This window comes from Mustela lutreola, chromosome 12, assembly GCF_030435805.1.
Source record: "Mustela lutreola isolate mMusLut2 chromosome 12, mMusLut2.pri, whole genome shotgun sequence".
NCBI classification, from domain to species: domain Eukaryota; kingdom Metazoa; phylum Chordata; class Mammalia; order Carnivora; family Mustelidae; genus Mustela; species Mustela lutreola.
The window spans coordinates 53,128,021-53,152,289 of record NC_081301.1 but is presented as its reverse complement, the minus strand read 5'-3'; the positions used below and the strand labels follow the sequence as shown (position 1 = coordinate 53,152,289).

Here is a 24,269-nt window from a genome sequence, read left to right as displayed (position 1 = left end):
GGGAGTCCCAAGAACATTTTTTTATTATCTTAAATTTCTTCTTGAACATTGAGATTAGCATATTCTAGTTCTTCCCATCCTATTTCAAAGGAAACTTTTTTTTAATATATAAGCTTAAATATCCATAAAAATATTTCACTGAGGAAAGTAAAATGAAGCTCTATGAAACTATATGCAGTGACAGTATTTCAACACATAAAGAAATAAAAATATGAGAGTCAGAAACGTTCTACTGATTAAATTTGAAAAGACAGATTTCTTTTTTTTTTTTTTTAAAGATTTTATTTATTTATTTGACAGAGAGAGATCACAAGTAGGCAGAGAGGCAGGCAGAGAGAGAGGAAGAAGCAGGCTCCCTGCTAAGCAGAGAGCCCGATGCGGGACTCGATCTCAGGACCCTGAGATCATGACCTGAGCCGAAGGCAGCGGCTTAACCCACTGAGCCACCCAGGTGCCCGAAAAGACAGATTTCTTAACTGGATATTAAAACTGACCAACGGTAGGGGGTCTCCACCAAATTAGCTTAGAAATGTGCAGGTGGAAATGCAGATAAAATAACTGACAAGCATGACACGAATGAAAGAATCATCAGAAACATCTGAAAAAAATATATTTTATCTGAAAGAAATAAAGTTAATTACCATGGTCGAAGCAATTCTAAGGCATCTGAAAATTTGTTACTTAGAAATAAGTTCAATGCCACTTCACATTCTTCTAGGCCACACTTGAGATCCACCTTGTTTGATGTTGACCTAAAGACCAAGGAAAAATACACAGAATGTCTACAGCTTTTACTATAAGCACATTGTCCCGTGTGTGTGTGGACACTTTGGAGACGGAAGGCTGGAATTCTAACTCTACTACTGAGTAGCTACGCCTTTAATGTTCTGAAACCTGACTGGCTCATGTGTAAAAATGGGAACACCACCACCACCTACTTCATGAAGCTGTTATGAGGATGGAAGAAATTGACAAACAAGGCTCATAGCAGGCACCAAGACCACAGCAGGGGAACTACCTTTACTCACAGGAGAGGGGAAAGTTATTGGGGTTTAGTTTGATCATGTAGGGGGGAAAAATATGCTTCAGCAGAAAACTATGCATTATTGTCTAGACTGTAGAAGAGACCCCTTCGGATTGCTTTTTGATTCTAGGGAACTACCTCGCAACTCTGTAAACTGTATTTTCTTTTTTAATTAGAGTAGAGTGGACACACAATGCTTCCTTAGTTTCAGGTGTATGAAACAGTGACTCATCTTCTCTTGCTGTTCTCACCACAAAGGTAGCTACCATCTGTCACGGTACAATGTTAGTCTAATATCATGGACTGTTTCCCTATGCTGTGCCTTTTATTCCCACAACTTATTTATTCCCTAAGTGGAAGCCTGTATGTCCCACTCTCCTTCACCCATTTTGCCCATCCACCCACCCACCCCATCCCTCTAACAACCATCAGTTTGTTTTCTATATTTATAGGTCTGATTTTGCTTTTGTTTGTTTATCCATTTGTTTTGTTTTTTAGATTCAACACTTAAGTGTTGAATGTATTTGTCTTTCTCAGTCTGACTTATTTCACTTAACATTATATCCTCTAGGTCCATCTATGCTGTTGCAAATGGCAAGATCTCATCGTTTTTTATAGCTGAGTGATATTCCATTGTACACATACACCATATCTTCTTTATCCATTTATCTATGGTTGGACACTTGGGTGTCCATATCTTCTGTATCTTGGCTTCCATATCTTGGTTATTGTAAAGAATGTGAATAACCATGGGGTGCACCATCTTTTTGAATCCTTTTCTTTTGGTAAATACCTAGTAATGAAAATGGATTGTATGGCATTTCAACGTTTCCTTTTTTGAGGAACTTCCATGCTGTTTTCCACAGTGGCTGTGCCAGTTTACATGCCCACCAAGAATGCACGAGGGTTCCCTTTTCTCCACCTGCTGGGCAACATTTGTTATGTCTTGTCTTTTTTTTTTTTTTTTTTTTAATTTTAGGCATTCTGACAGATACAATTGATATCTCACTGTAGTTTTGATTTGCATTTCTTTAATAGTTAGTGATGTTGAGCATCTTTCCATGTGTCTGTTGGCCATCTGTATGTCTTTTAGGAAAAATATCTATTCAGGTCCTCCACCCATTTTTTAAGAGATTCAGTTTTTTAGTGTTGAATTGCAACTCTGTAAATTGTAACTGAGAGCAATGGAAAATAATTGTCTACTGACATATCCATAGACATGTAAATTCTATCCTGACAAGTAGAGGTTCAATTACCTCTTCTCCTTCAGCATACAAAAAGCTAGTTTTGTTGACTTTGGACATTAATTTCATTATTCTTTTACTCCATATAAATTTGTGCTGTTTCAATTTCTCCTTTGAAACTGTTATAACATCTGCCTAGTTCCCTCACTGATTAACAAGTTAAGTAAAATCTTTAACGTGTTTATTTCTACATCTGTATAATCATTATGATTTTACCCTTTATTAAAAATTATCTGTTATTTGATAGAAATTTCGCTCTTTAAAATTAGGGCCGTTAGGGTACCTGGGTGGCTCAATCAGTTAAGTGTCCAACTCGATTTCAGCTTGGGTCGTGATCTCGGATTTGTGAGATCGAGCCCTGTGTCAGGCATGGAGCCTGCTTAAGATTGTCTCTCTCTCTCCCCCCCTGCCTGCACCCTTCCCCTCAGCCAAAATAAACAGACAAATAAACAAATAATAAATAATAAAATCAGAGCCTTCTCCAAAATGTTTTGTGTAACTTTTTTTTTAAGTAGGATCCCTGCCCAGTATGGAGCCCAACACAGGGTGTGAATTCAGGACCCTGAGATCAACAATAGAGCTGAGATCAAGAGTCGGATGCTTCACCGACAAAGCCACCCAGGCACTCCGCGTAACAACTTCTAATAGGAAAATATTTCAGTAAGTAAATGAACAGTATGATAATTTAAAAGAACTTAAAATCACATTTCAATGCCACCAACCTCTTCAAATTCCTTCCTTCAAGCATGAAAACAAAATCGCACTTCAGTTACTCTTCTACCAGAAATGGGTTCTGATGCTTTTGCCCAACTGCAGGCTAACATTAAGTGCTCTGAGCACATTCAAGGTAGGCAAGGCTAAGCTGTGATGTTCAGTAGGTTAGAAACATTGAATGTATTTTCAACTTATGATGGGCTCATTTGGGATGTAAGCCCACCGTAAATCAAGGGAGATCTAGAAAGGTTAATGCAGTAGTTACTTAGGAAACTATCAGATGAGTTAGAGGTTAACCCTGAGGGAGAGACTCATATTTCTACAGAAAGCTCAGATTTCCACAAGCAGAGACGTATGGAATGAAGTCGCAATGTGAAAAATAAATGACTTTAAGATCCTTAGGAGTTAGTTCCAGCTTCATCTCCACTCATCAGTCTTCATATCATCACCCCCTTTCGTCGTACTGTGAGAGCTGAGCCCTAAGGCAAACTACCAAAGCCATGAGTGTTAGGAACACTCACAAGTAGCTGAAATTTCAAATGCAAAATCTCAAATGCTAAAGATCTGGTGTATAACTGAAAGTTTAATAAGCCTGTAAGGATAGATAAAAAGCCCTTTCTCGTAGTATAAAACAGCTTTCATGGAGTCGCCTTTAATATCTGATAAATAAAGAACTCATTATATTAATTCGAGAATGGGCAAGAAAGGAATATTACTTAGCAACTGTGATATTACAAAGATATTAATGGAAAGGAAAAATGTAATGATACATTAACTTTGAAAAAGCAGGTACAAAAAAAAAGGATGGAGGGGCAGGGTAAAAAATAATAACAAAATTTTTAAAAAGCAGGTTACTAAATAGTATATAGAACATGATGCCAAGTAATTAGGAAAAAAAAAAAGCACTCTATATATGAAGAGAAAAAAAAGGATACACATACACACACACACAAAGTTGTAGTGATGGTAATATACATTTTTCTCTCTCCTTTGTAGTTTTCTATATTTTCTGAATTTTCTACAATCAACATTTTCTTAAAATGCTGTTTAAGCCAAGGATACAAGAAGAATATAAGTAGAGAAATAATCATACTGCAACATTCAGTGAAAACGCTATGGCTGCATCCATATCAGACAGAAGCATTTGCCCAGGAAAAAGATGAGAATACAGTTTAAGAGGTCATATTTATGGTGGATTTTTCTCCTTCCTTCCATTTTCTCCAATGTTTGGCAATGTGGTTATAATATTTTATAACGGAAATTGATGATTTAAAAAATTTTAAGATACAAAAGCCTCAAAAGGGAAGGTGTGTCCCAAATGTTGAATTTAGCTTGGTTTCTTTTTAGGTAACAGTGCTATCCATTCACAAGTCCTTTAGCAGCTCTGCCTCTCCCTCCCTAATTTATAAAATAGACACTACACCTGCTTATTTCGCCAGTCAGTAAAATACAAAGCCCTATTGTAACATCAACACTGCAATTCACCAAAGGGTTGTACTGCTCTCCCCTGTTGTCCCGAAAACACCTGCACCCTCTTCCTGACCTGCTCACATTAGATGATCCGAGCCGTCCAGAGGCCAGTTTTGTATCAAGTGATGCAAAGGGACGGCTGCTTGTTGCCATATCTGTGCGAGAAAACCTATTAATAAAAAAGCAAAACAAAACAAAACAGAATGAGGTTTTTATTTCCTTGTCTTACAAGAAAAGTCCCCATAAATTCAAGTATACAACATAAGACCTTCAATTATTTAATTCATCTCACCTCTATGTCTAATCAATTTTTAAAATCCAGTAACAAAAATCTATGTGCTATTACATGGTGAACATTTCTGAAATATAGCAGCAATAAAATAAACTTATTTTGTTTATTTTCACACACAAAAAAGAAAAAAAAATCACCCCCACAGCTCTCCACCCAAAGACAACACTGTATTCTGTATATAAATATCCTCCCAGATCTTTTCCCAGTAAATCTATACATGTATTTTTATACTTTATTAAAATGGAATACTATTGTAAGGATGGAAGTTTTCCTTGACCCTCTTAGAGTCCCTGGCTGGAAATAAAACGGAGAAAGACAGATTAACAGGAGAAAAGCATATATATTTTACTTGACTCATCCTGTACATGGGAGCCTTCACAAGAGAACGAAGACCCCAAAGAATAAAGCAGCTTTCACATTTGTGAAGAATTGGCGAGACAAAGGTTGAGGCTCAGAATAGTATATGATGAAGAAGTAACTAAGAGGACAACGGTTACTTTAAAAAGGTTTCCAGGGGCGCCTGGGTGGCTCGTGGGTTAAGCCTCTGCCTCTGGCTCAGGTCATGATCTCAGGGGCCTGGGATTGAGCTCGCATCAGGCTCTCTGCTCTGCAGGGAGCCTGCTTCCTCCTCTCTCTCTCTGCCTGCCTCTCTGCCTGCTTGTGATCCTGTCTGTCAAATAAATAAATAAAATATTTTTAAAATAAATAAATAAATAAAAATTAAAAAATAAAAAGGTTTCCAGGGTCGCTAAGCTGATACAAATGTCTTTACCCAGTAAAAGGAGAATTTATTTCCTGCCTTTAGGCAGGAAAAGGGGAGCTTTTCCAGTGTTTACTGCTTCTTGATTGCCTTCAGCTCAAAATGATTTTTAGGTCAAATCATGGGGTGACAGGTTCTAGTTTCCTTCATCATATCCTGAATCTTTTCTTCTCGACAGAGTTACTTTATTATAGTTACTGTAACATAATTTGTTACTTGTCCCTTATTTGGGGGCATGTAATTTGCTCCCAATGTTTTGCAATTACAAACACTATTGTAATAAGCTCTTTAGTCACTTGCCTGATTATTTCCTGAGTATAAATTCTTGAGTTAAAGGACATAGATTTTGCAAGGTATATTCTTTTAATAAGTGGCTCCATTTCTCATTACATATACACCACAGAGTGCTAAAGAAACAAAGAAGAGGCGGGGACTGATCTGGTTTGCAGACTCGGGCCATTTTATTGACCCAGAGCTCCCTCCACAGACACAGGGAGGCAGGTCCAAGCAAGAGAAGGAAACTCCCAGTTTAAGAGTAAGCCCCGCCCCGTATTGTAACAGAAGGCCCAACCTTCCGCTTCCATTCACCTTAACTATACACAAGAAATACAGAGAAAAGGGTTATTGACTTTCCCTAGGGAAGCTTTTTTTTTTTTTTTAAATTTTAAGTGTGCAATGCCCTCAATTAAGTGGAATTTGATTCTAGCCCACCTTTCAGATTTCCCAATATCCTGTAATATTTTAGATTCAACATTCAATCTATCTTGAATATATCAAGTTCCCTAAATTTTATACATCAGGTTAAGGGAAAATCAAGGTTCTTCTCAAAGGTGGTTGGGAGAAAAGAAAACACCAACCATACACCAACCATACATAGAAAGAAATGTAGGTTAAGACAGGTTGTTTACAATGCCATTTTTACCAGAATAGGGGAAGCACCCAGCATTTACACAAACCAGACTCAAGGACACTGACGGTTACCTCTGCTTAGGAGCGAAGGGGAGAAAGATATTCCCAAAGCCATCACTTACCTATCTGAACCATTCTTGCCCATCTGTTCTATTACAGATTCATTTATAAGGGCTAGAAAAACATGGTCTCCAAAATTACTGTAGAAATGACCCCATTTCTCATTTGCCTTCAGCTTCAATTACAAAATTCTCCCCAATATTGAAATTTTTATTTAATCAAAGCTAATCACTTTCCTTTAACATTTCTGACTTTGAGGACATAATACTTAGAAAAACCTTCCCTCCACAAAGATTATATAGCATAATTTTACCAGTGCTGTCATTTTTTAATATTCAATTTGTTGATCTATTTATAATTTGAATATACGGTACAAGAGAATGCTGTGTATTTTTTCTTAATCTTTTGCCGTTTTCCTCAGGATAATTTTTTATTATTTTTTAAAAGATTTTTATTTATTTATTTGACAGAGAGAGATCACAAATAAGCAGAGGAGCAGGCAGAGAAGGGGGGGAAGCAGGCTCCCTGCTAAGCAGAAAGCCCTATGGTGATGGCGGGGCTTGATCCCAAGACCCTGAGATCATGACCTGAGCCAAAGGCAGAGACTTAACCCACTCAACCACCCAGGCAGCCCTCAAGATAATTTTTAAAAAACCATGTATTTTCCCCAGTGATTTGACATACCATCTATATAAAATACTAAAATTTATTAAGTTCCACTAAAATCAAGTCTGCTATGCCAGGTAAATGTTGCATGTTTCAAAGCTACAATTACACTATCCTTACCAGACAATAACAGATTTGAATTCAGCAGAACCTAATAATTATTAATAAAATAATGTTAGATTTTATTCACATTTTCAGAGGTATAAAAGTTCTAGTCCTTTATGCCTTCTAGTTCTTTATGCCTTTGTATACATGTACATGAAGTCCCTGAAATTCTATAGTATTTTAAAATTTATATTAGTATCACAGTCAGTACAACAGGCTACATATGGATTTTTTTATTCAACAGTATTTTTTTTTAAAAGATTTTGTTTATTTATTTGACAGAGAGAGAGAGATCACAAGCAGGCAGAAAGGCAAAGGGAGAGGGAGAAGCAGGCTCCCTGCTGAGCAGAGAGCCCGATGTAGGGCTCGATCCCAGGACCCTGGGATCATGACCTGAGCCGAAAGCAGAGGCCCCAACCCACTGAGCCACCCAGGTGCCCTTCAACAGTATTTTTTGATATAGACCTAATTCACTCACTTAGACTACTATATAATATTTCGTCAACAACCTATTTTCTTCTTTTTTTATAATAAATGTTTCAAATACAGAGAGAAAATGACAGGCATATACCTGGAATCCACTTTTGTATACTGTGAGAGTTAAATTTAATTGTTTCCCACATGAATAGGCAATTATCCCCACACCAGTGAATAAGTCATCTTTCAGCTACTCCTTGGCTTAGAAGAAACACAAAGAAAACAGAGCATGTCCTCTCAACGTCATCTTGGAGCACTGATGGACCCACCAAGCAATATTTCATTCTGTAAGGAATATGTTTCTTTGATTTACTATTTACTACCAATTAAGGTTCATATTATGCAAAATAATACATAAACTTACAGATTTTTTTGGTCTGGTATTTGTGCAAATACCATCTTACAGGAGATTAAAAAGTTTCTCCTATAAAAATCTTATTCCAACATTCATCAGTTGCCCAAATGTTCCTGGAACCAGTTTTACCATCTTGCTGATTTCCTCGATCAGTAAGTCTTTGACTTTGTTAAAAGGAAAAACCACAAGCCCAAAATGGTGTCTCTTTGTCTCTTAGAATTCCAAACTGGGGTTTAATAACTAATCTAATTGTAGTTTCAACCTCCCCCAGGAAATAGTCTTAACCAGTCAGTCAGGAATTTTCCCCATCTGGAGCCAATGAGTCCTCCATGAGTCTGCCACAGGGGCCCTCTTCATTCCCCAGAGGAAGATGAGGTAATCTGCAGGGTAAGACCTGCTACTTTCCCTCCTATAGGAAAACGACCCTGCCTGGAATAATTCTTTCCTTTTGCTAACAACTTTCCAGCCCCACCCTTCTTCCTATAAAATCCTGCCATTTTGTACAACTCCTCAGACCGCCCCTCTACTTGCTAGATGGGATGCTGCCCAATTAATGAATTGTTAAATAAAGCCAGTTAGATCTTCAAATTTACTAGGCTGAACTTTGTTTTTTAACACTACCTCTACAATACTATATTTTCTTTTCTATACACACATTTATTCAGGTCTTTTTTCCTTCAACGTTTCTAATACATGGAACACTGCACTGAGGTTCAGATGTCCTCTAGCTAAATGCTCCTTAGACTGCTTTGGTCTTAGAATCTGTACCACCAAAGTAAGCACAATTATTAAAAATTTAACTGAACAGAATGACTTGACTATTCTACTCCTAAGCATAACCTAGATGTTATATCCATAAGTTAAAAGAAATGTATTTTTGGATAGTGGAAAATACTGTTATTGGGTTGATAAAAGATAAGAAAAACAATACACCATATCTCAATGTTTTCAATTCTGTTGGAAAATTTGTCCTTCTTTTGCCCTGATTTTATGCCTTTTTAAAAAAAGGTTTTAAACAGCTTTATTGAGATATAATTCACAGACCATACAATTCACCCATGTAAAGTACACACAGTCAAGGGCTTTTAGTACATTCTTAGAGGTGTTCAGCTTTCACCACAATCTAAGATTTTATTTATTCATGAGAGAGAGAGTTGGGGGAGGGTTACAGAGGAGGGAGAGGGAGAGACTCTCAAGCAGACTCCCCGCTGAGCGCAGAGACTCCATCCAACAACCTCAAGATCATGAGTGATAACCAAGAATCAGATGCCTAACTGACTGAGCCACCCTGGTGTTCCTATCATCACAATCTAATTTTACAACATTTTGTCACCCAAAAGAAACCTTGCATCCATCCATTAGCACTCACTCTGCATTTCTCCCCTCCACCTCTAGTCTTAGCCAACCACGAATCTGCTTTCAGTATCCATAGGTTTTTTTCTAGCCTGGACATTTCATATTAATGGACTGATAGAATATACAGTCTTCCGTGACTTGCTTTTTCACTTAGCATCAAGTCTTCAAGGTACATGTTGATGATGTATCAGTACTTCATTCCTTTCTATTGCCAAATAATATTCCAGTGTACGGATAGAACACATTTTGTTTATCATTTTATCAGTTGATGGATATATGTGTTATTTCCACTTTTGGGGTAATTTTTTAAAGATTTATTTACTTATTTTAGAGAGAGAGGGAAAGAGAGCACTTGTGCTCAGGAGTGGGGCGAAGGGGCACTGGGAGAGAGAAAGAATATCAAGCAGACTCCCTGTCAAGCACAGAGCCAGATGTGGGGCTTGATCCCATGACCTGAGATCATAACCTGAGCCAAAATCAAAAGTCAAACATACAACCAACTAAGCCACCCAGGTGTCCCCCACTTTTTAGCTATTTTGAATAATGCTGCTATTAATATTCATGTACAAGTTCTTATATAAAAATATAATTCATTTTTCTTGGCTATATACCTAGGAAGATAATTGCTGAATCATATGGTAAGTTTATACTTGACATTTCAAAAAACTGCCAGAGTGTTTTTCCAAGTGACTATGTGATTTTACATTCTTACCAGCAATGTAGGAGTGTTCCAATTTCTCCATACCTTAGCTAATGTTTATTATTATTCATCTTAGTGGGTGTGATGGTATCTCACTGTGGTTTTGACTTGCGTTTGTCTAATGACTAGTGACTGAGCATCTGTTTAGGTGCTTAATGGCCATTTGTATATCTTTGGAGAAATGTCTATCCAGGTTCTTTGGCCATTTTTTAAATGGGCTATTTGTCTTTTTACTATTGCATTTCAAACTGCTCTAGTTTTTAATCAGTAGGTAAAACTATTTTCAAATGAAAAGCTTACAGCTATTTTTAATACTTTTTCCTCTCATTCAAATCATAATTAGCAGAATCAATTCAAATTTAATTTCCCCAATAAATCCAACAGAACGTGCCATGGTCCTGAACAATGAAATAAAAGCTAAGCCATTTTTTTTAAAAGATTTTATTTATTTATTTAAGAGAGAGTACATGTGTACATGAGTGAGGGAGGGGCAGAGGGAAAGGGAGAAGCAGATTCTGTGCCGAGCAGAAAGCCTGACATGGGGCTTGATCCTAGGACTCTGGGATCATGACCTGAGCCAAAAATAGACCCTTAACTGACTGAGCCACCCAGGCACCCAAAGCTAGCCCCCCTTTCTTTTTAAGATTTTATTTATTTATTTATTTAAGAGAGAGAAGAGAGCACAGAAGGAGAGTGAGAGGGAGAAGTAGACTCCCCTATGGAGCAGGGATCCCCATGCAGGGCTTGATCCCGGGACCCTGAGATTGTGACCTGAGCTAAAGGCAGACACTTAACCAAAGAGCCACCCAGGTACCCTGCTAGCCCTTTTTTTAAAAAGAAGACAAAATGAAATGAAATTTCAAAAATTAATTAAAAGATACTTAGTATCCTTTAAGCTTTTTCATCAAAGTTAAAATCTCTCTTTTGGGGAGAAAAGGAATGAAAGTAAACAGACCAACTGGTACGTTCTGGAAGGCACCATTTATATACAATCTACAGTCTGGATGGGTATCCACTGTAGTTATAAACACAAGACGTGTGGACACAACCACCAGGTTCCCAGGAAATCCACTGCTTATAATTTTCGACCACATGATCAGCTTGTATTTCACTAAAGAAAACTCACAAGAACAAATTCTGCCCAAAGGCTGATTCCTTCAAATAGCCATTTTCAAAGCCTGTGATCAAGGAAGAGGGGAGATGTGGCTGCTGCAGCTGACTTAGCAAGAACAGCCTAAAAATCAACAGGTAATCCCAAATGCACTGCCAGCCTCAACCCCAGCCTCTCACCAGTGCTACAGAATCAAAGCAAAGGAATTTTCTCTCCACTTAAGTCCTGTTCTGTTATAGGGAGGATCTACATGCTAAAAAAAAAAAAAAAAAAAGACAAGCACCAACAAAGGATATAATTATTCCATTATTCCATAAGTCAGATACTAATGAATTTATAAACTAATTAACTTGCCCCTAAATAATCCATGCTTAGGCTTAGGACAATCAAAACTGCAAACTTTCTTTCATATTATCTGTGGAGCTTGGGTGATTTTTATATTCTTTGTGCTTTTTTATTTTTTTTTCAAAGTTTCAAAAATGATCATGTAGTATTTTTAATAATTGGGAAAAAACTGTACATTTTGAGCAATTTAAGTTCAAATTTACGAAGGGAACATTTGAATACCAATTTAAGGAAACACCCTCTGCTCACCCCTTCTACTGTCACACAGGGCTTACAATAGTTCTCTGGAAAAAATGCAAGAACAGTATATTATTTTTAGTCCTTTCCATGAAAGGAAGATAGAATAAATCATTACCCAATGTGTCTCTAATGTTATTTTAGACCTTATTGAACTCTTCCAAATTATCACTACTTTGAGAAAATCAGTACTTACATGTTGCAGTTTTTTTAATTTTATCTTTTCTGTTTCCTACACTGACAACACACTTCCATGCTATTTTAAGTTTCCAACTTAAAATACCTGTAATAATATATTCCTGAATTGCTTTCAAATGTGTTATTTTATATATACATTTATGATCTCAACCTGATTCTTAATATATCTACCTATTTGCTGAAAATGGGTTTATTCCTTTATTGAAAGGAACTGGCTCTCCCAGATGGAAATCAGTAGACACTCTAATGAGTTCTTGATACTAGCCCCATTCCCATCTTCAGCAGATCGGAAAAATGCAGTACACCATGCCCGTGTGCATGTCAACAAGCCATATGCTTATATCAAAGATGGAAAATGAAAGTCCTTCACAAAAGATGTAGTTACTGGAAAGGTATTTCCTTTTACCCTCCTTTTACATTTTTATTAGAAACTGGGCTAGAAGATATAAAACACGGTAACCAACTCTGCAAAAATAAAGGTGGAAAAGGTAGCAGGGAATGGACCACCATCTAAAAAAGTAATGCACTAAATGAAAGGGTTAAATTTAGTAAATTAAAGCTTAGTTTTCCCTCACAAACATCTAGGAGCACCACACTGAAGGCACTATATCATGTGTCAGATACATAAAGTCATACAGTTCATGATCCCAAATATGATATTGGAGAATACATTATAGATTTTAAATTACTTACAACTTTTTACCACCATGTTGCTAAGTCACATTTTTAAAAATATTTTATTTATTTGAGCAAGAAAGAGCATGATCTAGAGAGAGGGGCAGGGAAAGAGGGAGACACAGACTCCCCTCTGAGCAGGGAACCCAATCCCAGGACCCTAGGATCATGACTGAGCCACAAGTCACATTTTTTTTTTTTTTATCCTGCTTATAAGTTCCTAACTTTGGATCAAAAGTCCATCTAGAAGGGGTGCCTAGTGTCTCAGTCAGTTAAACGTCTGCCTTCAGCTCAGGTCATGATCCTAGGGTCCTGGGATTCAGTCCTGCACTAGGCTCCCTGCTCAGTGAGGAAGCCTGTTTCTCCCTCTCCCTCTGCCTGCTGCTCTCCCTGCTTGCTCTTGCTATCCTTGTCAAATAAATAAACAAAATCTTACCAAAAAAAAAAAAAAAAAAGAAGAAGAAGAAGAAGAAGAAGAAAAAGTCCAGCTAGGGGCACCTGTATGGCTCAGTTGGTTGAGCATCCAACTTCTGATTTTGGCTTGGGTCATCTCAGGTCCTGGGATCAAGGCTGTGTAGGGGCTCTGTGCTCAGCAGGGAATCTGCTTAAGGATTCTCTCTCCCTCTCCCTTTGCCCCTCCCCTACTACCTAGTGTGCCTGTGTTCTCTCTCTCTCTCTCTCAAATAATCAATTTTTTTTTTTTTAAGTTCAACCAAAAGCTTGCATACATGTCAGCAAGCTGTCTGCCAACTGTCCCCAGGCAGACCTGCCATGCAAGTGGAGAGCCTGACTTCTTGAATAAACAGACACAGGAGCGCATGGAAGTCAGAAGTATGCCCATCTGCTCCCAACAACACACCTGTCAACACACCTCCCAAGAACACACTGTTCCAAGAGCACCAACAACTGGAAATGCAACTAGGAGCCAAGAGCCAGGGACAGAAAAGCCTCAAAGCCAGTTCAGTAGAAGGAAGAGTTCAAGAGAGTGGAGAAGCTTAACTCAGGAAAAAGGAAAAGTTGGAAGAAAGCAGAGAAAAGGAAAGAACAAACATTCCCTCCCTTGCTCACTTGAGGAAGATTTCAATGCCCCCTCCTAGACTACCTTCTCTGGACTGGATCCTATTCTCAAATGACTCAGAAAGACATAAAATGATGTGCTTACAGAGAAAGAACAATAGAACAAATGTGACAAAGTGTTAAAAATGGATTAGGGATTTACAAATACTCTTATTCTCATACTCTTGTGCTCAGATTGAAATTATTGCAAAATAAGGTGTTTTTTGTTTGTTTGTTTGTTTGTTTGTTTGTTTTTAAATAAGGTGTTTTTAAAAGACAACTTGGATGATCCTGGAGCAAAGGGCAAATGAGAATGGCCATGGACCTCAGGCCCGCATGGACCAGCCAAAGCCAGTGTGGAATGCCAAGTCCTTGGGGTCATGAGCATACCAACAGATCCAGCCAACACAGGTGCTTTGGTGGTAGAGAGAGTGACAACACAGGTTAATCAAGAACAAATGGGTGGGGCTGTCAACCAGAGAACAATTCCCAGGGTAAGGCTCTATCTCCATGGAACTTCTTCCCACACCCAGGTACTTTTGGGAAAGAGGGCCAGGGAGAGCCTTTGAGAAAGAAGATCATAGGCCTGATGCAGAGTTTAAATTTTTACTTGACTGGGCACTTACCTCTCCCACCCCCCCCCCCAAGAAAATCGGAGTCACTCTAAAAGAAACTATTTGAAATGTGAACAGATGATGGGATCTTTTATTGACAACTTAATGTTTTCTTCTGCCCTCATGGGAGATGAGAGTTCCAGAGCAAAGTTAGAACAGTTGCAAAAGAACAGAAGTTCATTTTCATGTAAACTAGAAAGCATGCCTCAGACTTTTCTCACTAAGAAAATGGACCCCAGGACTTACTGTTTCTTCAGGAAAAAAAAAAAAAAGAAACTGCCCAAACAGATGTTATTTCTCTTACCGGCACACAGAGCAAATCAGACAGAGCTGGAAACTAAAACCAGAGACTATCTTTCCAATTCTTTTCTGAAGCAAAGCAAGCTGTACTCCTTCACAGTGTTTCAAACAAACAACAGAAAGTCAGACTGGCAAGAGATACATAGGCAGCTCCTATTTCGTTTTGCTAGTTTTTTAATTAAAAAAAAAAAAAAAAATCCCTTCCCTATTGGAGGGTTTTCTTATTTCTAACAGAAAGCTGTTACCCAGTCTACCAATCCCCCTTTCTCACTGTCCCGCCTGCGGTGTGATGCTGCCGAAAGCGTGCGGGGATGCAAGGCTGAGCCCGGATCCCTGTCCCAGGTGTGCCACTCACTTGCAAACAGAGACACACCAAGACAGTTCATCCGCGGCTAGGGATCTCAGGGTCCTCGTGTGCCAAAACAGAGGAGGTTTACAAATCATAGAAAGCAGAGAGGTGGTGGCCAGGGGCTGGGGAAGAGGGGGCAGTGGGGAGTTCTTGTCTAATGAGTATGGAGTTCTGCTTTCCCCGATGACAGAGTTCTGGAGACAGACGGCCGTGACGGTGGCACAACAGTGGGAATGTGCTGAATGCCACTGAACTGGACACTGAGAAGTGGTGAAGACCGCAGAGTTTATGTTAGGTGTATCTTACCACAATAAAAAGAAACTGGGAGGGAAAACAGGCAAACAAACAAACAAAAATCCATACATGGAGACAAAGAGTCAGAGGAGGGTTAACAACACCTGCCCCGTGGACCTTACACAAAAGTTATAAGGAGGAAACGCACTCCATTTTGTAAAATCACTTTTTAGGCTGAATACCACATAAATGCGGAGCTGATGTTGTTAGAAGAGTTAAGTGATTAGGGCTAAGAACTTCCCATTAGCCAGACCACGGCATGCCTAGGCATTCCAAAGGGGCGTTCCTGCTATTCGGGAGCTGGGTGGCTGAGGCTCCTTAGGCAGTTTCAGTTTGTCCCTCAAAAGGAGAAATGCAGGTATTTTCAAGATGCAGAGTAAACACGGGATTTCTGTGGTGGGGGGGGGGGTGGCATAGGGGGGCGGGAGGGATGGGGGATATCATTTCTTCTCAAACGTTACAAACTACATATAACAAAGAGTAGCCAATAGAGAAATTTTTAAAAAGCAATGCTAGAAAAAAGTTTTCCTTTCATTTGGCTTCCAGCCCATGAAGGAGAGAAAAAAAATAAAGGCTACCTGAAGTCATTGCTTTTTTCAGGCTAGATAATGTTTTTCTCCCCTGGGTTCCTTGATCAGAATTTAAAACTCATCATAGTATGATTATTGCTTTACTTTCAGCTGTGGAAGGTAGAGGATGAGCTTTCCAAGGACAGGAATTCTCTGTCTTGGCACAGTGATACTCAATGAACTTTGCGGGGAACAAATGACATTTGTATTAATTCTATATTAGCGCCCTTGTGCCAAGTACATTCTCAATACCTTACATTTTATATCATGCATGTAGATGGGAAATACCCATGTGTGTATTATCACGGGAGTCCTCCATTTACAAACAAGTAAATTTCAGTAAATATTAGGTAGGACAAAAACAAACCAGAAGGGGAAGCATATACGTACTCACGTAATTAAAGTTTAATTTTCTCTAGCTCTTTAATGTGTGGCTGTTTTCATAGTGTGTGGTGTATAATCAGCCTGTGATATCAAGGAGGCACACAAAATGGTTTTTGTATATAGGGATGCTACTGCTTAAAAAAAAAAGAAAAAGAAGAAGAAGAAGAAGAAACACCAAAACTATTATTAAGGAGGGGTGATGCCACATAAATGCTATATATTAGGACTTGGTTTGCTGGATCACAGGAAAGCTCAAATTCTGCCCCACCCAGTGCCCCAAAAGATAATGACTATATAATCCCAAAGCACAAGAGAAATTTGAGTCGTGTTCCCATACTTCCCTGCTTTCTAAAACATAGTCCTCTATAAGGATTTGAAATAAGATATTCTATAACCCACTAATACAAAAACGATCATGAAAGAAATCTGTTCATACTACTTGAATGGTCACTAAAGACTTTCCACACCTGTGGACTAATGAAATATCAAAAGAAAAGTAAACCACGCATGAAATTCCTATCAAAACCCATACCCACATAATCTGCCCATATATGCAGTCTGCCCTTTCTAAAATGAGCCAGGGGTGCCCTGGCTGGCTCAGTCAGTGGAGCGTGGGATTCTTGATCTCAGGGTTGTGAGTTCGAGTCCCACACTAAATGTAGAGATTAGTTTAAAAATGAGTCAAAGACATAAGTGTAAATGTGGTGTTAAGAAGTGGAAAGCATGGGGGCCAGGGTGGCTCAGCCAGCTGAGCATCGGATTCCTGATTTCAGCTCAGATCATGAAATCAAGCCCCACAGGGGGATTTCGTGCTCTCATGGAGTCTGCTTCCCCCCTTCCCTGCTCTTGCTCCCTCGCTCTCTTTTTCTAGTAAATAAGTAATTTTTTTTTTTTTTTTTAAGTGGAAAGCAAGTGCAAAATATTAGGAAGATCTCTGGGTATAAGGCACCCCCAAAAAAAAAAAAAAAATCATTTTTCATGACACATGTATCCAGGAGTACACTGTGGCTTTAATAAATACATAAATAAATAAAATGAGGAGAGGACTGTCTATACCCCAATCAATCTCTGGCTAAGGGACACAGTACAACAGCTTTTCAAGGGTCACCTCATCTTCCTCACCTATAAAATCAGCGGAAGCAGTCAGCATAGTTTGCATTGAAAATACAAAGACAGACTCACCATGGGTACTAGGACTGAAGCAGACATTTTAAAAAGATTCTATTTCGGGGCGTCTGGGTGGCTCAGTGGGTTAAAGCCTCTGTCTTCGACTCAGGTCATGATCCCAGGGTCCTGGGATCGAGCCCCATGTCGGGCTCTCTGCTCTGCAGGGAGCCTGCTTCCTCCTCTCTCTCTCTCTGCCTCTCTGCCTACTTGTGATCTCTGTCTGTCAAATAAATAAATAAAATCTTTAAAAAAATAAAAAAATTAAAAATAAAATAAAAAGATTCTAGTTCATTTCTTCCCCACTAAGATATGAAAATCTTAAGTGGATGACAGACCAAAAAAGGAAACCAGAGAGCCTCAAAATCCCCTACTTCATGGTAGGCCTCAAGCTTTTTACTAATCAAATGAGAAGTCTGTCTCTGTGCTGGAAATCAAACGTATTTTCTATACAAACAATGATTGATATTTATTTCTTTGTGTGTATCTACATATATACATACATAGGTACATATATGCACATATATGTTAAATTCTCAGTCTATGCCATAAAGTCCATTAAGCCCTAAATTATCAATAACTTTTGGCAGAGCATTAGAACCAAGAGAAAGAATCATATAGGATTGAAGCACACTCTTTCCCACCCCTCAGGCCAGTCTCCATACTGTGTCCAGGTCATCCTATCTAAACACAAGTCCATGTAATTCAGTGGTCTGGCACCGCCCTTACCACAGCTCCTTGGCTAGACACCCTTGGCATCTGTCTTCCTTCCAGCCTATCCTCACTAGAACAGCAGGACTCCCAAGCTTCTTGATAAATCCTGAAGAGAACATGGTGAAGGGGATCAGAGTATGTCACCCTGAAATGTGTCACTCAGACATAAAGGCTGTTTTGAGTTGAAGCAATTAGCTCTCATCCTCCTCATCCTGGCCAAAAAGCAGGGTATAAATTTCCTTTTGTAAAGGTGTTTCCCTTTCCCACACCAGAAAGAGAATTACCTCAGGGATAAATCTTACCACCTGAGAGGACTCTTACCTACAGAACAAACCTAACTCAACAATCCTTACTTACCACACATTTCCTAGTCATCTTCCTACAATTTAACGCTCATCCAGAAACCTAAAACCCCTTCCTTGGCCTAGCCTCTTCTCCACACTTCACTGTACCTCCTCAAGATAGTACATAAGCGGGGCCTTTGGGTGGCTCCGTCAGTTAAGTAGGCAACTCTTAATTTTGGCTCAGGTCATGATCTCAGGATTATGAGATCGAGACCTGCGTCGGGCTCTGTGTGGGGTATGGAACCTGATTAAGATTCTCCCCCGGGCTCCTGGGTGGCTCAGTGGGTTAGGCCGCTGCCTTCGGCTCGGATCATGATCTCAGGGTCCTGGGATCGAGTCCCGCATCGGGCTCTCTGCTCGGCAGGGAGCCTGCTTCCTCCTCTCTCTCTCTCTGCTTGCCTCTATGCCTACTTGTGATCTCTGTCTGTCAAGTAAATAAATAAAATCCTAAAAAAAAAAAAAAAAAAAAAAAAAAAAAAAGATTCTCCCTCTGCCTCTCCTCTCTGCCTCTTTAAAAAAAAAAAAAAAGTTTATAAGCCCCAAATTCTAACCACCTCCTTGAAGTACATTTTTTGGTGAACTCCCGTGTGTGTATGCAGTTAAACTTTTCTTTTCTCCTCCTGCTCCTCTTTTGTCCACTTAATTTGCGGGGCCGAGAAATACATTTAGGACAGTAGAGGAGAAAGTCTGGCCTCTCCTACAATGGTCTCTCCTATCTCAGGACTTTGTACTTAATAAACCCTCCCGCTATAACCGATAGATCTTGTCCGGTGTCTGCCCCAGTTCAGACATCGCCTCTTTCAGAAAGCCTTCTCAGGTCAGCCTATGCCCAGATTCCTCCCCATCACCCCAGGTTGGGTTAGTCACCCTTCATCTTTGTTCCCACAGAGCCCTGACCTTCTCCACACCTCTGCATTTATCCCACAACATCCCAATGACAGAGTCCTTTTTTTTTTTTAACTAACTACAGAGTTTCTTCTCTGTATTCTCCAATAAATTCTAAGTGCCTGAATGGCTATTAATAACCCAAGATATTTTCTCCTGTTTAAAAAAAAGGGGGAGGGCCTGGGTGTCTCAGTCGTTAAGTGTTTGCCTTCAGCTCTGGTCATGATCCCAGGGTTCTGGGATCAAGCCCAGTATCGGGCTCCCTGCTCAGCGGGAAGCCTGCTTCTCCTCTCTCATTCCCCCTGCTTGTGTTCCCTCTCTCGCTCTCTGTCAAATAAATAAATAAATTCTTTAAAAAAAAAAAAAAAGTTAACTGTTCACTCCAAGCAACGAAGGCAGCACAGACAGACCTCTGAATCTGGGCTGTGAGGGAAGGCAGGTCAGGCTGCCAGGGACTCTTCCTCAAAATCAAGGCCAGCCAAACACCTTTACAAGTTCAGGCTCTTGCTGTTATTTTTGCTTTGTTTTGTTTTACTTGGATGATTGGTTTTGGTCTGTTCTTTGCCTTTAATTCTGCTTTTGGTTTCTTAGTATCTTCTAACACACTCCAATGAAATAAACAGCAGCTAGGAAATCTGGTTTACTGGCCCCATTTTAACTTGTGTGACCCCCGTACTCACTCCCTACCTGCTATAAACCGAGAGAGTAATAGAAGAAGAACCCTTCTTCTATTACTCTCTCTTAGTTGCCCACAGTCACCAGGGAAGCCTGTAATAAACGCTGATCTCCCTCTAGAACTCGGGTCACTGGTGACCACTAGAAGGGGCAGAGACTGGAAATCAAGTCACACCTGGGATCAAGTTCTAATTCCTCCACTTACTTCCTATGTGACCCAGCAATTTCACCTCTCTGTACCTTGGGGTAGCTGCTTGTTACAACAGGGATAGCTATGTCTTTTGTAGGGTTGAAGGGAAGTTAATGTGTGCAGAAACCAACTAGTGGCTGGCCCACTGCAGATGCTCAGTAAATGATAGGGAAGTCCTTGACCCCATCCTGTGTATTCTCCATGGCACCCTAGCATTTCTCCACCGCGGCCTTTAAGGGGTTTCCAGCCAGCAGGGTGTCTTTGCCATATTCTCCACCCCATCCCCGGTGCCCAGCACAGTTCCCACAACCATGCCCAACATCACAGCAGACACTCAATAAATATGTATGAGGTTAATGAAACAGTAAGATACTAAAATATACTAACATAACCGATTCCCCTTCCCCTCTCACTGCACTTAACTGTAGGCTCCCCCAAAGCAGGGACCATTTCTTATTTAGTGATATGAAACCTGCACTTAATACAATGCTTATCGTATACTTGTTGAACTAATCAAATTATTTTCATAATCTTTTTCCAACTCAAGTATACCAAGGATCTGTCGCTTCAGAAGATCTGGGACAGAAGGAGTTGCAAGGATCTGTATGCCCTGTATATATGCCTGGCCATAAACCATCTAGACTTCTACAGTTGAAAAATGACCACAGTTGTAATGAAATAATGAACTACTTTTTAAATGTTCCCCTCACCTGCTAAAAATATCTGCTCCATGAGGGCACATATATCTTGTTCCGTATCATAACCCCAGGGCCTGGCAAGACCTTTGCAACAAATATAAGCATCTATTTAATGAATGAATGATTAATACACCTAAGTTCCTTATAAGTCTAGGTAAGGCAGAATTTCCTATTTTTAGGAATCCTCCCTAATTAAACTCGAAGTTGCTACATTTAGGTCAAAGAAAATGTTTAAAAATAAAAACAGCATATGTTTGATCTCTAGGGGGTAGTTTCTTTTTTAAAATCCTTGATTTCCTTCACACTGCAGGAAATCAACCAAAATAATGATACCCACAAAGCTCATGTAGTATGCCCCCCTCAGTCAAATATATTCTATACCTACGAAGGTGAGTGTTAGCAGTTGCCATTTAAAAGTATTTTGACTACTGATCGCTGAACAAATCAACTTTTAGGAATTGCTTTAGCTAATGTGATTTTTAAGATAAAAGAATGAGATCAGTAACCCAATGATATGAATCATTGAAATCATAAGACATTTCATTTAACAAGGACAAATCAAGAACATAATGGGGGTTTTGACGGGAACCAAAACTTAACCTCTACCTTCACAAAATGTTCAAAATTGATTCCATAATATTTCAGCAAGGATACAGTTCCAGCCTCCAGTGAATTCCAAAGGGGGAAAGTGGGACACAGTGACTAAGGACAGATGTTAAGGCTAAAGAATCTACGTCATCAGAAAAAAATGGCACCAATTCAAATGCACAATTAGAAAAGGGGTGGTCATGCAAAGGTCACTTTTTAGTAATTCCCACCCCCTGTCACCTGTTAAAGAGACACCGAGAGAAGCCAATGCAGGGGTTCACAGTGAGAGGTAAAGTCTAGGACTATCAACCCTGCTATTCTGAGAGCATGCCAAGTGTACTTAATTTTTCCTTAAGGTTTTAATCACCCTAACAAAACAACACCCTATAATGAAGCCAGCAAAGGCCATAAGATGCACACAGTGAATCCACAACGAGCCGTCATCAGCCTTCCATTGTTCTGCCGTCCCATGCACACCTTGCAGCAGCACTAAGCCAGCCATGGCATCCCGAGAAGACCACGTCCTCTGCAGCAGCAAGACTCAGTGTTTTCTCCGGTCTCAGCACTCACCCTCAGGAAGCCCAAAAGGGGGGAGGTGGGGGGGAGGATTGGGGGAGAGCCCTGACCAGCTTGATATAAAGCCTTTAATAAAGACAACGTCAATTAACAAAAACTGCAGGTCTCCAGTGAGATTTAACTCCTATTTTTAAAATTTTCACAGCCATCCTTAAATTAAATCCCCACAGATCGAAACAGAACGCTGCAATCAGACCCCCAGGAACAGCTTTTAAAATGCCACATACTCACAGATTTAGAGCAGCTGTAACTTTGGAGGAATGAGTCTAGCCTCACTGTGGAGATGCCTTTCCCTCTCTTCTACCAGATTTTTTAAAGCAAACAAAAAGAAGAAGACAGTCCTCAGTTTAAAGGCCAACAAAAATCCTCAGTTTCTGTTCTATGTCTTGGTCTCAGTGAGACTCAATTAAAGGGCATAAGGAGAGAAGTTGCCGAGGCTGCGGACAGCATCCCAGAGCTTCCCAGAGCAGAATTTAAGACATGTCAGTTAAAGTGGCAGCTACACTCACTGCCGTGGCTGACGCTTCTGCGGGAAGGGATGCCGGGAGATTTTTTTCCCCCAGTCTCTGCTGCAGCCTAATTCCGATCCATCACCATTTAATTATCCTAGGGAAACAGGCAAGACAAACACAAATGGCCTGGATTAATCAATTCTTCAGGGTCTCTTAGTGATTTTTTCATCTAATCCAAGGTTTCATCTCCATCTAAAGAGCACCAATTGAGGAATAAAAGGACTCCTTTTTCATTTTAAGAAAAACGTAAGAGCAGGCAAATATTCCCAGGTAAGAGTTACCTTCTATATCCCAAGACTTCTTTAAGACACTAAAATATAGGAAAATAAAGTTCTCTGAGGACTTTAATCTAATAGGTTAAATGCACAAAATTTAAATTTAAATTAGCAAAGTGAAATATACAAATGACATATCAGACCCATATAGCTCTAAATGGCACTTTAAAATTAACATTAGATAAACAACATTTGAGCTGGTTTTGATGAAACTTAAAAAAAAAAAAAAAAAAAGTATGCTTAGAGATGGTCAGTGACTTTGCAGCTTTCTTGTCTTCCCCTAAGTGCTCTTCCTCATACTAGAATGGAACCATTTTTACAATGGGGCTCACCGTTGTATCTGATTATAAAAGTACCAGGTAATGTAGTCTAACATTTCCTGATTAGAAAATAATAAACTCCTTGAAGGGAAATGGAAAACAAAGAAGAAAAAACCCCAGCCATAATCTTATAACCCAGAGATAACGTGTTAATATTTTACAATACTTATCTCTAGTCTTGTTCCTCCATATAGATATACAGAAAACTGTTTTCTTTACTACTACTGTTTTACATGCTGTGTACTTTTTCACATGGCTTTATGTTATGATTATTTACCCACACATGTGACCAATGTCTAAAAGTGCTCTAAAGAGTTAGCATATGCAATGACAGTCATATACTTGTGCTGGGCACAGGGGACATAGCAGTGAGCAGAACACACATGGTCCCTGCTTCTTGGAGCTCTCGGTTTAGACAGAAAGCCAGATACTCAGCAAATGATAGTTTTTATGATAGGTACTATAGGTCAAAGGAGAACTACAAGACACTTAAGATATATCAAAGAGACCAGGTCTTACGAAGGTCAAGGTTTCTTAAGGAATGGCAAGCCCAACTACAAAATTATTAGTACAGTATATTTCACACCTACACTTTCCTATCAACATGAACATCTTCTTATCTTTTTTTAAAAAAATTATTTGTTTTGAGAGAGAGAGAAAGAGAGAAAGAGAGCTTGCATGTGAGTAGGGGAGGGGCAGAGAAAGAGAATCTTCAGGCTCTGTGCTGAGCGGGGAGCCAGATATAGGGCTCGATCCCAAGACCCATGAGATCATGACCTGAGTTGAAACCAAAAGTTGGATATTTAACCACCTAAGCAACCCAGGCAGCCCGTGAATATCTTTTTAACTAATATTCTTTTTTCCTACATCAAAAAAAAATTTAAGTCCGGCTATATTTTTGTGAATAATGTGCAATATCTAAGAAAATAATTGATCTAACTTGTATTTTGAACACAGTCTTTGAGATACTAGAACAGGTAACCTACCCAGGTAATTTCAGACATCCCTAAAATTGTGAGTTACATGTTTCTAAGAAATCTTCAATGTAAAATTAACTTAGCCAT

At 39.3% G+C, this 24,269-nt stretch overlaps 1 protein-coding gene across 1 annotated transcript in view; it reads right to left on the bottom strand.

The window, feature by feature from the left end:
- Positions 1-24,269, bottom strand: part of TTC39B (tetratricopeptide repeat domain 39B) — a 131,963-nt gene that overhangs the window by 55,138 nt on the left and 52,556 nt on the right. Inside the window, 2 exon segments of the mRNA XM_059141122.1 lie at positions 642-752; positions 4,526-4,621. Coding sequence (XP_058997105.1) covers positions 642-752; positions 4,526-4,621 — 207 coding nt within the window.